General features: G+C 56.2%; 1 protein-coding gene across 1 annotated transcript in view; it reads right to left on the bottom strand.

Moving 5' to 3' along the window:
* Positions 1-254: 254 nt before the first annotated feature.
* SND1 (staphylococcal nuclease and tudor domain containing 1) overlaps positions 255-14,270 on the bottom strand; it is a 409,429-nt gene continuing 395,413 nt past the window's right edge. The window contains exons 18-24 of the mRNA XM_039243180.1: positions 9,876-10,017; positions 6,500-6,623; positions 5,530-5,599; positions 4,338-4,451; positions 2,565-2,768; positions 974-1,018; positions 255-883 (exon numbers count right to left, since the gene is read on the bottom strand). Of these exons, the coding sequence (XP_039099111.1) occupies positions 818-883; positions 974-1,018; positions 2,565-2,768; positions 4,338-4,451; positions 5,530-5,599; positions 6,500-6,623; positions 9,876-10,017 (765 nt within the window). The 3' untranslated portion in view covers positions 255-817. The remainder of the gene's footprint in view (positions 884-973; positions 1,019-2,564; positions 2,769-4,337; positions 4,452-5,529; positions 5,600-6,499; positions 6,624-9,875; positions 10,018-14,270) is intronic.

The raw sequence follows: 14,270 nt of genomic DNA, 5'->3' as shown, positions 1-14,270 counted from the left end.
TGCTCTAAATCTCCACGGTCCTCGAGGGCAGCCATGTGCAGTCTTCTGCATGGCGGTGATGGTGGCACCATGCCTCCTAGGCCCTAGGAGGTGCCTGCGACTCTGAAGAACTGCCCTGTTTTCCCGGCTGGCTGTGCTTTCAGGGCTGTGGCTGGGGATGTGGATGACTCTGTCGGGGGTTATTCGTGTGCCCAAGTCTCCTCCTGCAGGGGCTGCCGAGATTGCAGGCTCTGGACTCCACCATGACCAATAAGGGCTGCAGACAGCAGGTACTATTTTATTGGGCCTCGAAAGCTTTAAATACAGAAGTGGGAAGGGCTGGGCTGGTAGGGGGCAGATGTAGACACGCTGGCATTTGAGGATGGACGTATCAGAGGAATCACATAATCAACGGCTGGACAGAGAACTGCAAAGAAGGGCAATCTGAGACAGAAGTGGGGTGCCAGCTGGCAGCTGGCCTTGGGTGTCAGGATCATGCCCTATGTTGGGACAAAGTCTTTCATGTTTCTTCCTGATTTGAGGATAACTTTAAAAAAAACAAAAAAAACCCTCCGAATAAAAACACAAAATTGGCTGGGAGAGACTGTGGATGTCAGTGCCTGTCATCTCAGAAGACAGTGGCCTGCCCCCTGAAAGCCTCGCGGCTCACCCACCCCACCCCCAGCCCAGATGCCACCCCATGAGACATTTCCAAATACTGAAGCAAAGCTGGACCCGATCTACACCCCTGATCTGGGGTCTGGAGCTGAAAACACCCTCCCTGCAGAGGAGGAGGTACTGGTGTGAGCGGGGCTGAGGGCCAGACCCGATCCCCTCCTTAGCGGCTGTAGCCAAACTCATCAGCGTCATCAGCCCGGAAGTCCCCATAGCGCCACAGGTTCAGCTGTGAGAAGACAGAAAGACTGTCAGGGAGGTTGGCCCTGCTAAGCTTCCTTCCTCAGCTCCCCCGGGTACCCCAGGGGCAAAAACTCACCCTGGCGCTCTTGGCGGACTCCTGGGCATTCAGGTACTCTGTGATCTGGAGGGACAAGGGAAGAAAGGGAGGTCACAAAACGGGTATTTGCAACTGAGCAGCCAGAATGACCCTGGAGACTGCCCAGGTACACTCTGCGTCACTTTCCCGTTCAGTGGATGGCCAGCTCCCTGAGAATAAGATCCGAAGCGCGCAGTCACCCTGGCCTCCTTGCTGTTCCCTGACTCTGTGCTGGCTATTCCATCTGCCTGAAATGCTCTTCCCCTCAGGTCCACTTGGCTACCTATCCTGCTCCATCAGGGCTTTGATCACCTTCTTCACGAAGCCTCAATGAAAGCTTAATGAAACCACCCCAATGAAAATTTCAGTCACCCCTTCCCACACATTCCTGATCCTTTATTTCTATCTTCTCTTTTTCCATTGCATTTATCTCCTAACACTTAATTTCACTGATCTAGTATATATGTTACTGTTTGTCAACTCATGCTTGAAATGGTGCCTCTTATTCATGGAGATACGTAGGCCCTCTGTAAATGCTTGCTGAAAGAATGAATAAATGAATGAACACATGTAGAGTGTTTATCTCAGATACTGGGCGAAGGAATGTTCTAGATACCAGAGATACTATGGGTAGGTTGGCAGGGGGACAGTGATCTCTCCAAATTCTACAGGGAAACTTATGCTAACTTCCAAGGCAATCTCACGACACTGGGGGTCTCTAGTGAGAGGACTAAGGGTGTCACGCTTCTGTCCAGAGGAGACACTTGTTCCAAATGAATTACTGCCCTGTATAACCAGTGCCAGGGACCCAGAAGGAGAGAAAAAGAGGCCTGGGAAAAGGCGGAACAATGGGCACAAAGGAGGGGAACATGCAGTTGAAGGTCTCATCCCTCCTCTTAGCCAGGTACTGCACGAGGGCACATGCTTCCCAGCCACCCACCCTGACTCCAGAGGTGCTCTTCCCAACTCCCAGCCATCAGCATCGAACCCAGTGCAGGTGGTTCCCAGGTGTCCGCCAGCCCCTCACAGTCCGTCCCATGAAGCCAGCACGGCTGGGGGCGCTCAACTCATCTCATGATCGGGAGTCTCAGGCCGGGCTCCAAACCCTGGCGGCCATTCAGACAAGCCGGATGGATGCAGGGGCAGAGTCCCTTGGGGCCCCATCCCAGCCGAGTCCAGCTGCAGGTGGCCCCGTGTGCAAGGAGCTGGCTATGGACCCGGCAGTGGTATGTTAGAGAGAAGGAAGTGAGAAAGGGAGAGGCAGTGACAGGCTGTGGCCCTCTCCAGGCCACCAATGGCAAGGCCTTCCAGCCTGCCCCCTGGGGGCACATGTGCAGGGACACCCTCACTCAAGTTTACAGCCGCATTCTCAGCCAAGCCTGTAGCCAATTAATTTGGGATGTAATTAGCTTTTTTTTTTTTTTAAACCCCAACAAACCCAAATCCATTATCTTTCCCCAGCAGGAGCAGCAAGATGGAGGGCTCCCTGCTCCCTGGCTGGCTGTTGCAGCCTCCAGCCCCCTCTGTGACGGTCGTGGGGAGACGCTAGCAGCCTGCCCCCACATCAGCGGCCCAACCCCACATCACGTACCACTTTCTGGAACTGCTTCTCCTTGCGCACCTCCACCATGACCAGTCCCTCCTTCACCAAGCCCAGCCCCACGTCCCCCTTGGAATCAGCAAACTGCAAGGTGACGTGCGGGCAGCCGGCGCTCAGGTGCTCCACGTTCAGCAGGCACTGAGTGTTCTGGATGTCCCGCACCACGCTGTCTACGGCGTCTGTTCGAGCGTCCTCCTGGGGCGGAGATGCATGCAGATATGTGAGAGAGAAGTGTAAACTTGAAAGACAGCCACGGGGACCCCACGTCCTGCTTGTGGACCTCCCAGCAAGTGTCCAGCAGGTGCCAGCATCTCGTTCCCTGCTCGGATTCTAACCAGGAAGGAAACAGCCTTGGGGTACAAAGTGCCCCCTCTCCTGGTCTTGTCCTTCCCTCCCTGCCGAGCCTCCTGCATACGTCCCAGCCCTGTCACCCCACCCCTGGACCCTGCCCTGCTGCCTTGTGTCTCGGAGAAAAAGTGGCTTTTGACCCTCCCAAACCAACCTCTGCGGGCTGCCCTGGCTCCTGTCATCCCCTACTCTGCGAGATGGCGCTCCAGCACACTGACCCCTCATGGCCCCTGCTCTGGTGCACCCACTGGCCTCTTGGGCTCTCTCCACGTTCGAATCTCCCTACCCTCAGAGGCTGCCGCTTGACCTATTTTGTCACCCTCTTCTCCTATTGTTTCTCTTCTGCCCTTCAGCAAATTTCACAAAAAGGCAGAAATGTTCCATGGTGCACACTGCTCACCTTCGTGTTTGCTCCTTCACACCTGGCATCTGGTAGCAGCTCCAACCAGGCTGTTCAGACTGCTCGCTCTGAGCACCAGGGACCTCCCTCGGTGCCAAAGCCAAGGGTACCCGCCAAGCCTTAGGCTGACCTCCCTGGGGAACTGGACACTGCAGACTGGCTCCCTGCGTCTGGGAACTGGGTGGCTCTGTGACCCCGAGCCCACGCTCTCCCCTCTGGATGCACATTCTGCCTCGGGTTCCTTGTCCTTGGACTGCCAAAGGCCAGCACTTGCCAGGCTCACATTCCTCCCCGTCCTGCCTTCCACATGCTCGCCCTGTAGGTGCCCATGCTTTTAGCTATGAATCTGTGATTCTAGGACTTCTTGCTTTCCAAATGGCACACTGTAAAGCCACCTGGAGCTCCCATGGCTCCTAATCTGCTCCTTCTTGTCCCCACACCTTGGCCGACAGCTACACAGCCACACATAGGCAGACCAGTCACTTTCCGTTCCACATTTCCTGCACCCCATCCCCAGATGGCGCTGAGATCTGGCCCGTACGGGTGTGGCCCCGGTCTGGCTGTCATTGTCTCTAGCCTGGACTTCCCAGTTGCCTCCCGCTGCTCTGTCCAGTCTGACAACGCCCCATGAAGGAACTTTCAGAACCAGATCTGAACCATGTCACACCTCTGCTGAAAATACCGCCCTGACCCCTCCGCCTTCCCTGGTCATCTCTTGCCACTGCCCGCAAGGTCTCTGACTCTCAACCGTGTGGACTAGTCGCTGCCCACAGTGCCCTGGCCCACTGGGCCCATCCGTCTAAAGAACCAGTTCAGATGCTCCAAGGCCTCCTCTGTGGCAACTTCCTTCTACTTCCTTGGTCGCTCCCATCTCTCAAGTCCTGTCACTAAGAGACCATTCGTCACTGTTTCCACCTTCTCCTGTCAGCCTGTGAAGGCCGCCCATCAGTGGCTGAGGGCCACTGGACACATTCTTTGGAAGCAAGGAAGGAAGAAAGGGAGATATGTAGACTCACGTCTTGGGGCACCTGGATGAAGGCGAAGGCGTACTCTGTGGCTTGCGCAGGCAGCACACGAGTGCTGAAGGCCGGCGGCAGGGCGCCCAGGCGGCTGGATGGCAGGATCTCTCTCTGTAGAGGACACATCAGGCCAAGAACATTACACCCTCAACGCCCCCTTCTCTCACAGGACAGCTCTGGTGCCTGGGCCTCTGAGAGTTCTAACTCACGTCCCCACACCACCACTCGCTTCCACTTAGCCCCGTGCACAGGCCTATCCAGTCAGTGATGGCTTGGGGGACATGCCCCGCCGGTCCCTCCAGGTGGGCAGCCGTGACACACCGTCTCACCTTGGGCCCGGTGTTGGCACACCTGGTGCCTCTACTAAAGTAATCAATTTGATAACTGGTATCTAACCTCTACTTCTGTTTTTTTCCAATGCCTTACCTCTGGGACATGGGTTCCTTGAATACTTTCCCACTGGCCAGGGGGCACTCTGGGGGAAAGCACACCAATACAAGGGGCCCTACCGTCCCACAACTCGCAGGACCTCTTCTTTTGTGTACCCCCCGGTGGCAAACTGGGAGCATAGCCCAACTCTGGGCTGCTGCTGCTCGTGGACTCTCAACCTTAGTCCCTGAGGAAAGCAGGTGACCATTGTCACAGCTCAGGAGCGGCATGGTTCTGAACTATAACCTTGTCTCCTGCTTGCTGCTGTGCCCAGAGGGAATCTCCCAGAACTGTCAACAGACTGCCAGGTGCAGCCACCTTGTGACTGTCCCTTTCCAGAAAGCCTTGGTTTGGGGATGAGCTGGGCATCAGCACACAAGCACCTAGTCAAGCCCAAGGACCAGCAGCCACGGGGTGTGGAGGGTCTCCACGGGCCCCTTCTTCAGAGAGGCTGGGCAGAAGACGAGGAGCCGTGGCTGTGGCTCATCCTTGGGGCCTGGAAAGGAGACTCCTCAGCTCTAAAAAACCTCTAACCAGACACCTAAGTTTTGCCTGGTCACTCAGGGGCGTGACCTGTCACGCCAACAGTAGCCATACCTACATGCTCACTGTTCTGTCAGCAAGTGGTTTCAAAGCTCCGAGGGACCTTTGAAAGGTCAGAGGGACTTGATCTAGGGGACTACTGTGCTGAATGGCCCCTGGCAGCTGCCTGCTGCCCCTCCCTTGCCTACTCATCCACCTCCTGGTCTCCCACACTCACATTGCCATAGTCAATGTAGAAGACGTGCACTCTGGCAGGAGACTCGACTTTCTCCACTCGGGCGCGGTACCTGCAATGGCATTGCGGGAGGAGCTGAGGGGAGAACCCTGAAGAGTCTGGCCTCCCCGGAACCTTAGTGACAGCAGGGCCAGGGAACACCATTTCCCTGCCCAGGGCTCAGAATGAACACCCAAGGGTGTCACACAGGGCAGTTATCAGACTCCACTACGGCCCAGGCTCGGGGCGCTGTGGCCACCATCTAATGGAATCAGAGCATAGCTGGGAGCAGAGGGAGGGAGAAGGGAGCATGTGGAGCAGATTAATGTGTCCTTGGGGCATAAAGCAACAAGACTAATGACTAGATTGATGTCTGCTGTTTAAACCCAGCACACTAAACAGCAGCTGTAATTAGCCGGCAGATCTGTCTGGGAGGCCACAGCAGGGAACACATCCAAGTCACTTCGTCACCCAGGGAAGGCCATGGGCCCTACCCTTAGTAGATCAGACACCAGTGACCTTCCCGCAGCCCGTGAGTGCTCCTGCTCATGTCCCAGACAGCCCGGGTGGAGGGTCGGGTGGCTGGTCTGGGCTCACTGAGAACCAGCCTCCGCCCTCACCACCCCATGTGACATCATTTTTCCTGTGTGGGGTAAGGGAAGTGTCAGAGTCTCAGCCAACCAGCCAGGGTTCCCCCGACAGGGTTTCCCAGGAATCAGGAGAAGAGACATCGCTTCTAGACTCCACAGGCTTGATTGGGCTGCAGGAAAATCATAGGCCCCCGATGGGCTGCAGGCAATGAAGAGGGCCACAGTGGAGAGCTGGCCAAGGTCAACAACCATGGCCCAGTGAAGCCAGGTGGCTAAGGCCAATGCCTGAAGTCTACCTGGTAGTTCCACGGGTCTGTGCCCTGAGGACACACCTGCTCCTGCTCCTGTTTAAGACTTGCACTGCTCAGGTACAAGTGGCTTACCATTCTCCATCTACAAATTTGGCAATACAGAATTCTCCCCGGCGGGGGGCATAGGAGCCTTCAACAGGAGGGTGGCTGGCGATGTCATTTCGCATGTTCTCCATCAGCTTCTCTAGCTGAGTGCCTGGAGGGGAGGAAGAGGGAGTGAAGCCTGGATGCCATATTCTCTAGATGGGGTTGGCCAGCAAGCAGGATGTAGAATTCTGTAGGTCGCCTGTGGGACTGGCTTGCCCCATTCCATAGGGAAGTCCTCTGTGGCCTCTGCTCAAGAGGCTCATGCGGCCTTGAAAAACGGGACAGGGGCTTGCTGACACCTTGGGCCCCAGAGGCACACAGTCTTCCCTCCAACCTCAGCTCTCCAATCCACTGGCTGTGGCAGTGGAAGCCCTTGGGAATGTTCTTTGGGCTCTGCTTAAGGAGGTGGAGAAAGCATGGGGGTGTGAAGCAAAGCCAACCAGCCTCGTTCTGGGGGGGAAGCAGGCCAGCTTACACCCCATTCCTGCCAGGGGCTTGGGTCACGGAAGTGGTGACTGACAGCAGCCACTCTGCCAGGTCTCCTAGGGGGAAACATGGAAGTGGAGGATGGGCCCCACACAACCTCAAATCTGAGCCAAGGAAGATGGGGAGCAGCTCTGGGAGCAGGGCCCAATCTTAGTACATTCGAACTTGGCTACTCTGACCTTGCTCACCACGTGAAGTATGTGCAAAACCACACTTTGGTACTGGCAGGCTGGGGTTCCAAACTCCCGCCCCAACTCGGTGCCCTCTTCAACTGGGGGAAGAGAGTCTCCTTCCCTGCTGGTCTTTCCCAAATCCTGAGTCCCCGCTGCCTGTCACAGCCGGTCATCACCAGGTTTGGCAACACCTGGGGTCCTCTCATGTTCCCTTCTTGCTCCTTCCTGTTGTGTCTCCCCCAACCCCATGCCGCTAAGCACCAGTCCCCAGTGGCTTTACCTTCCCATCCCTCTTGGCCCCGATTCTAGCTCTGCATGGAACCCCGCTGTGCCCTCTGGTCTGAGGTGAGGGTAGCTAGGTTCGTGTGGTGTGGGTATGGGATTCTTCTCTCCGCCTCGAGGGCCCAAAGCCACACTGTAACAGGTGCCTAACACACGCTGGCTGTTGGCACACTTGTCACAGTTGGCTTTATATGTTCCCTGTCTGGGTTTATGTTCCTGCCGCTACACCGTGAGCTCCTTCAGGGCACAGACCACTGCTCACATGGTTCTGTTTCCTCTTGCAAGGTCTAGTAAATCCCTGATGCAAGGAGGGTGCTTAGAATTCAACTGTATTGAAGATGCGCTCTCTGAGGATGCACGCGCTCTCTGAGGATGCACACGAGGACGTGTCCACTCGTGGGCCTCTGCAGAGCCTGTTTTCCCAGCACTCATGAGCCTCGGTTTCAGAACATGGACTTTGACGAAGAAGCAGTTGCCCTTCCCCCACTCAGCAGCAAACCCTCTACATAGACAAATTCCTTCTATACGTGGTCTATTTTTATTTTTTATTTTTTTGCTCCAAGGCAACAGAAACAGACTTTGCCTCCTGCAAACAGGTCCTTGCACAGAGCCTGGCTGGTCATTTACAGCTAATGGCAATGCTTTCATCATTTCATTAGATCCTTCCTGAAGGCAGGCTTTAATTAAGAGAAGAGAGACAGGGCAAGAGGATGTCCCCCAAGAGAGGATGAAAGGTTTCAGAAGAGGGAGGCTGTACACGCTCAAGTTTATTTTCATGGAGTTTATGGAACCAACTGAGGCCAGGGTTTTCTCTGGAACCCACTGCTGCCCTCCAGGTGGCGTGCCAACAAGCGCCTCACTCCTTTCTCCAATGTTCCAAGAACACATGGTTTCCCCCTTGTTTCCTTTGTTCTGTATTTTCTGCCTTGGCCACCACTGGCTACAGGGTCCTGACTCCCTACTGCTGCGCAGACAGCCAGCGGGGTACAGGGCACGCACAGGAAGCCTCTGAGATTACAGAGACTATGTGCCCGAAGGCCTTGAACTTCAAGTTTTATCCCCTTGAGACTTCAGCGATCTGTTCTTATTCAGGGTGCGTCCTACCTCACAGGATCCAGAGACCAGGTAGAGCCTGCCAGGGAGCTGCTGTCACCTGGGCAGGGCCTTCTTGGAATTCCCTTTCCCCCGAACTTCCTGAGGGCCATCCTTTCTGGCTCCTGTGCTCAGAAACAGATGTCCTTCCTCCTTGGGCCACCACTGAAAGACTCCTTTCCTTGTTACACCACCCAGAGCTGGCAATGCCGGGCAAATGTACAGCAGGACTGCAGCTGGCCTCAAAGGGAACCTACTCTTGAGGGTGCATCGGCCCCCCTCTCCTCCTGCTGGCTTTCCCCCTCCCAAGTAGAGCCAGCCCAGGCTCGGCAAGGTTGGCTTTTCTTGGTGAAATAACATCGCCACAGAAGCAGCTGCCTGGGAAATATCATTAGAGGGGAAGTGGCTGACAGGAGGCTGGTGATCTGGAGCGGGCCTGGCAGAGCTGCGCCCTGCCACCCACGGGACTGCCTGGAGTGCCGGTGACATCTCTGGGCCCCTCTGCCTTGCAATGATCTGGCTCCTTGGACCCAGAGGCAGCTCTCAAAGCATCTTCCTTCACCCTCAACTAAAATGGTTCCCCGCACAGGGTATCAATGAGAGAAGGGAGGTCAGGGTAGAGAGAGCAAAGGGAGTGGAGGTAGGAAGTTGAGGCGGAGGGGTCACAGGGCCACCGTGAGTGACCTCTACCGCCCTCTCTCCTCCAGAAGCCTGAGGTCTCTGCCAAGAAGACCCTGGCCACAGTGTACGGCACTTGAAGGCAGGAGGTAGGAGGATGGAGAGGGAGGGTCCTTCAGAAAGACTGCCCGGGGATGACTTCCCTAGAGCGCGGCTGGTTTCCATGGCAACTGACTACCACTCAGGGCTATGGGAACCTCTAGAGAAGGAGAAGCCCCAGAGAAAAAAAGCCCAGGCGCCTCTCCTCCTGCCACCTTCCCAAGGAAGCTGAGGGGGTGGAGGGCTAAGTGAAGCTGGTTTGTGCTTCCTGACCGCATAGAGAGACAATCTGTTCTTTGCTTCCTAAGAGACTCTGAGGGCTACAAATCCCCTGCCCAGCCCAGCCAGGAGTGTCCGAGAGTAAAACAATTTCCCGAGAATCTCAGAATAGCACCTGGACAAGATAGGCTACCTCACCAGCCCTCAGAGGACCTGCTTAGCCTGGCCCACGCCAGGGCTCACTTGCGGCACATGAAATGAGCCCCAGAGCAGCACACAGGTCCCGGGGGATGGGGAGCAGCCACAGACCATTTGGGAGAGGTACCCAGAACTTGTGGGCTGTGTCCCTCCCTCCCACTGAACACAGGCGGTTCTGGAGTTAGTGTTCTCACCGGTCTCCACATCCTGCACGTAGAAGTGCAGGTCGTCAGTGATCTCGGTCACAAACACGGGCTTGTAGCTGGCCGAGCGCTCCTTCTCCTCCAGCACGGGCGCGACCTCCTCCACGGGCTGCTCCTCGTAGTGGGCCCAGACCTGCACGTGTGGGCAGCAAGGGACAGGGGGGATGGGGGTTAGGAAGCGAAGCCAAAAAGGACCAGGAAAGGGTCTTTGGGCAAGTGCGGTCACCCCCGGGGGTGAAGGAGCGTGGGGGTCACCACGCGACACTCGCATCACACTGGCCTGAGCCCCTAGGCTTCTTATAGTCTGTGTGGGTAAGGAGAGTGCCCTGAAATTCTTCTGATAGATCAGTTCTCAAATTTGGGCAGGTATCAGAAGCAACTGGGGAGCTTATTAAAAATGCTGGTCCCTGGGTCCCCATGCAGGTATGCCAAGTTAGGGTCTGTTATAACTACACCCAGAGAAAGTAAAACAAACCAAAGCAGACTCCCTGGCAATCCTCATGTAAACCAGAGTATGAGAGCCTTGGCGTTGCAGTGGCTCTGGGACCCCACCTCCCTCTCTGACATCACTCAGTTGGGGTCACTATGAACTCTTTAGGCCCTCGCACTGCCCAGGGCCATGGCACTCCCGAGGCTCTCCAAGTGACAGCCCTGGATGACGGAGGGGAGGGCCTGTCACTGTTCAAGAATGCCATGTCCCAGCAACTCCTCCGTCCTCACCTCAAGCAGGTTGCTCTGACCCCAGCTCAGAAGCCGGGCCACTCCCCTCCACCCTCACCTTTCTCTTCCTCCCCTGGCCAGGCACTGTCAGGGCTGCAGCGGCTCAGAAGCTGATTCGATGTGACAGTGCGTCAAGTCCAATCCCGCGGCCAGGAGATTATCCCAGCAGTGAAGCCTGTCAGAGCAGGAGAGGGCAAGGGCTGTCCAGTCGGAGGGGGTGAAGGACTACACCCCACATGGAGTCCCACAGCCACACGAGAACAAGGGGTAATAAAAGTATTAGCCAAAAACACATGCATACTAGGTGCCAGGTGCCATTCTAAACATTCTCCAAGTATTAATTCATTTAATCCTTATGACAACCCTTTGGGTAGGTATTAACATTACCCCCATTTTATAAAGGAGGGACCAGAGGTACCCAGGCTTGCTAGAAGCAGCAGAACCAGGATCTGAACCCAGGCACCCAGGTGCTAGAGATCGTCAAGGGGACATTTTGGCATTGACTGGGCCTCTAGAGAGAGGAAAGCACTGAGCGGTAGGAAAGGCTATCGGTGGGAGATGTAGGCTCTTGTCCTTTAATTTGCTGTTTGACTTCGGTCAAGCCATGGGCCTCCTGCATCTCCTTTTCTTCCTTGCAAGAGGGAAGAGGACCCTGGAGCCTGTGGGTTGTGCCACATGGCCGCAGAATCAGTCAGCTGACATGCAGATCCCTGGACGGCATGTGGAAGAGCCCAAGGACAGGGATGTCTGATGACTGACCCTTCTTGGGTCACACCTGTAGAGGCTATGCTTCTGCCTTTCATGTGGTGTGAGCATTCTTCCACTGGACGGGGAGGCCAGGGCCCCAAGAACTGGAATGGGCAATAGGGGCTGAGCCTGGGGGAGACTGCCAGGGAACGGCCGAGGGGGATGGGAGAGATGTCACCAGGGTCGAAACCTCTACCAGCCACACGTAATAGTGGCCTTGCCTTCTGTCATCTGAGGTCAGACTCTAACCCAAACAGGTCCCCCCCCCCCCCCCCCCGTAATAGTGGCCTTGCCTTCTGTCATCTGAGGTCAGACTCTAACCCAAACAGGTCCCCCCCCCCCCGCCCCACTCTCTCCCAGCACCAGTTGCTGCAGCTACCCCCTTATCACTGGTGTCTGGACACCTCTGCTTTCCACATGCCCAGGACTGGTGGCCACAGGAAAGGAGGCAGATGGCAGGACTAGATCAGTTAGATCAGAGACTCCTGGCCCAAGGGGTCTCTAGCTTTTGGACTTCCCTGTGAAAGGGCCTCTCCCATTGGAGGCCATGGCACAGACAGCTGGGAGCACTTTGGGGGACAACCACAGTTACTTCCGGTTCCAAGGCTCACAGCCTGTTGAGGTAGACTTTCTCCCTGGGGCCCGCTAGGGGAAAGTTCCCCAGCGAAGTGACGACTTAGCCAGTCCTAGCCGCTCTGGGACCTCTGCAGCTCGAGAACCGATGGGACTCTCCCTGAGCCACAGGAATGTCAATACTACCTCAAATGAGCGGAAGCCAAGTGCCACCTTCCCTCACTGGCCAGCACCTACCCTCTAATCCATCAGCCTTCCTTCTGTTCCACCCCTAGGCAGTGGGCCCTTCTCCCACCCACCTTGCTCTTCTTGCTCCCTCCCCTCCCACGTTAAGCCAGCAAGTTAGAGACAGGCTCGGCCCTAGGCTGAGAGCTGTCTGGGCTCCGTTGGAACCCTGCCTTGCTCCCCTGGGCTGTGGGGAAGGAGGTGCCTCAGCAGTATTGGTGAACTGGGGACAGACTGAAGGGGAGAGCAGGAGCTGCTAATGACTCCAGTAAAAGCGCCTTGGGCGACAGCATCAGGCTTCCTCCTTGGGGAGAAGGGCGGAGCTCTCTGCTGGCAGGCTCAGGCAGGTAACAAGCTCGAGGTCATGGATGATGCAAACAGAAGCCTCAGGGATGGCCCGCAGGCCTTCTGCTCCCACAAGGAAGGAGGGTGGCAGCGGGGCCCAGCCCTGTGACAAGGCTCCACAGCTCACTGGTAGCAGGGCCACATCAGAGTGTACCCCACTCACTCCCAAGGTGAGAAGACACCAGAAGCATGAGACTGCCAACCGGTAGGACAGGGAGAGCTGCTTCTCAGATAAAGGAATTCCATTTCTAAGAGAGCGCTGGCTTGGCCCCTTGAACGGTGGAGCCCTGCAGGTCTCCCTTGGGGGATGGAGATGACCACTTATACCCTGGGACCTGGCCACCAGTGGCCCGCAGCAAGCCAGTAAACCCAGCCTGGCTAGGTGGCTTCTTGGTGGGAAGGAGACAATCAGTGGAGAGCTTAGAACGAGGCATGTTTTGCCCATATTGACTTATGTTGCCCTTCTACAAACTGGGGCAGAGGGGACAGCCACACTGGTGGACACCTGCCAGAGAGTGCCACTTCCCTACAGCCATCCCTATCCCTCTCACAGTTCAAATCCCTGACAAGGAGCCTGTTCTGGGGAATTCCCAGGGAGGATGCTCCTCATTCTGGACCCATGGTGGGGAAGACAAAGAAAACTCAAAGTCCCCTTCAGAGAGCACAGTAATTGTGTACACATAGAATCAGTGCCTTATGGTTCTCCTCCTCCAGGCTCTGGGCAGATGGAGGAGCTGGGGAAGGACCTGCATGGCCAAGATGCCGAGCAGAGGATGGGACTCTGGAGTTGGGAATGCTCTTGGCCTTTGGTGGAGACAAGCTTGAACCGGGTCTAAGCAGCAGGGCCTAGGGGTGCCGGGGGACCTACCCAAAAGGGCTCTGCTTTGCTCTGGGACAACCTCCGGGCTGCATTCATGTGGAAAGGTCTTTCCCAGCTCCTCTGATTCATGGTAGGGTTTGTGGTCAGGCTGGGGGCCAGGATGGCACTGTGTCCTGAGGCGGGGCGCCTTGGTAACTCCTCCATGACCTTGGCCTTAGACCTAGGTGGGGGAATGGGCAAGGGAGGCAGTTCCTTCCTCCCTTATCTGCTCTACTGCTGCTCTGCCAGTTCCTCTGGACATTGTGGGGCCAGGTCAGGAGCATAGGCTCTCGCCTCCTGTCCTTGCCCGTCCCTGGCCCTCCCTCTTTCCTGTACTCCTTCCCCAGGGAGTTCCAGATCCTCCTCCTGACAGGAGATGGGCATGTGAACTGAGGCTCCGCTGGCTGGAGGCCTTCTTTCCTAAATCCCATTTAATATTTGCTCAATAGGCTCCAAGGGTGGGGCTGGCTGGGGGCCAGGGTGGTGGAGGCCTTCAGGATCGCAGTGGGGAAGACAAGGTCAATAAAAGGCAATCAATGGCCAACCCAGCCCTGTCCGGTGCCCTGCTGGGGAAGAAAGTGGGTACTGGGGAGGGAGGGCAGTTCTGGGGCCTGCCATCTGTGTTTCCCTCTTTGGTCCACAGACCTACCCAGGATTCCTGGAGGAGGAGGGGGGAACCCGGCATTATCTCCTGTAGAGGAAAAGGACCCAGAAGCGTCTTCACCAGGAGAGAAGTCTGCAGGGCACAGGGAGGAATCAGGCCCAGCAGAGAGGCAGCTAAGTTCTCACAGAGGTGAAACTAGCCTTGCCAGGTTCCCTCAGACCCACTGACAAATGTGCACATACACAATCACGTTCCCCAAAGACTTCTGCATGAACTCAGTCTCAGAGAATCTCTCAGGATTACCTTTCCTTGG

Source organism: Hyaena hyaena, unplaced genomic scaffold (assembly GCF_003009895.1).
Source record: "Hyaena hyaena isolate Hyena2069 unplaced genomic scaffold, ASM300989v1 scaffold_8, whole genome shotgun sequence".
NCBI lineage: Eukaryota > Metazoa > Chordata > Mammalia > Carnivora > Hyaenidae > Hyaena > Hyaena hyaena.
This window is presented reverse-complemented; position numbering and strand designations above follow the sequence as displayed.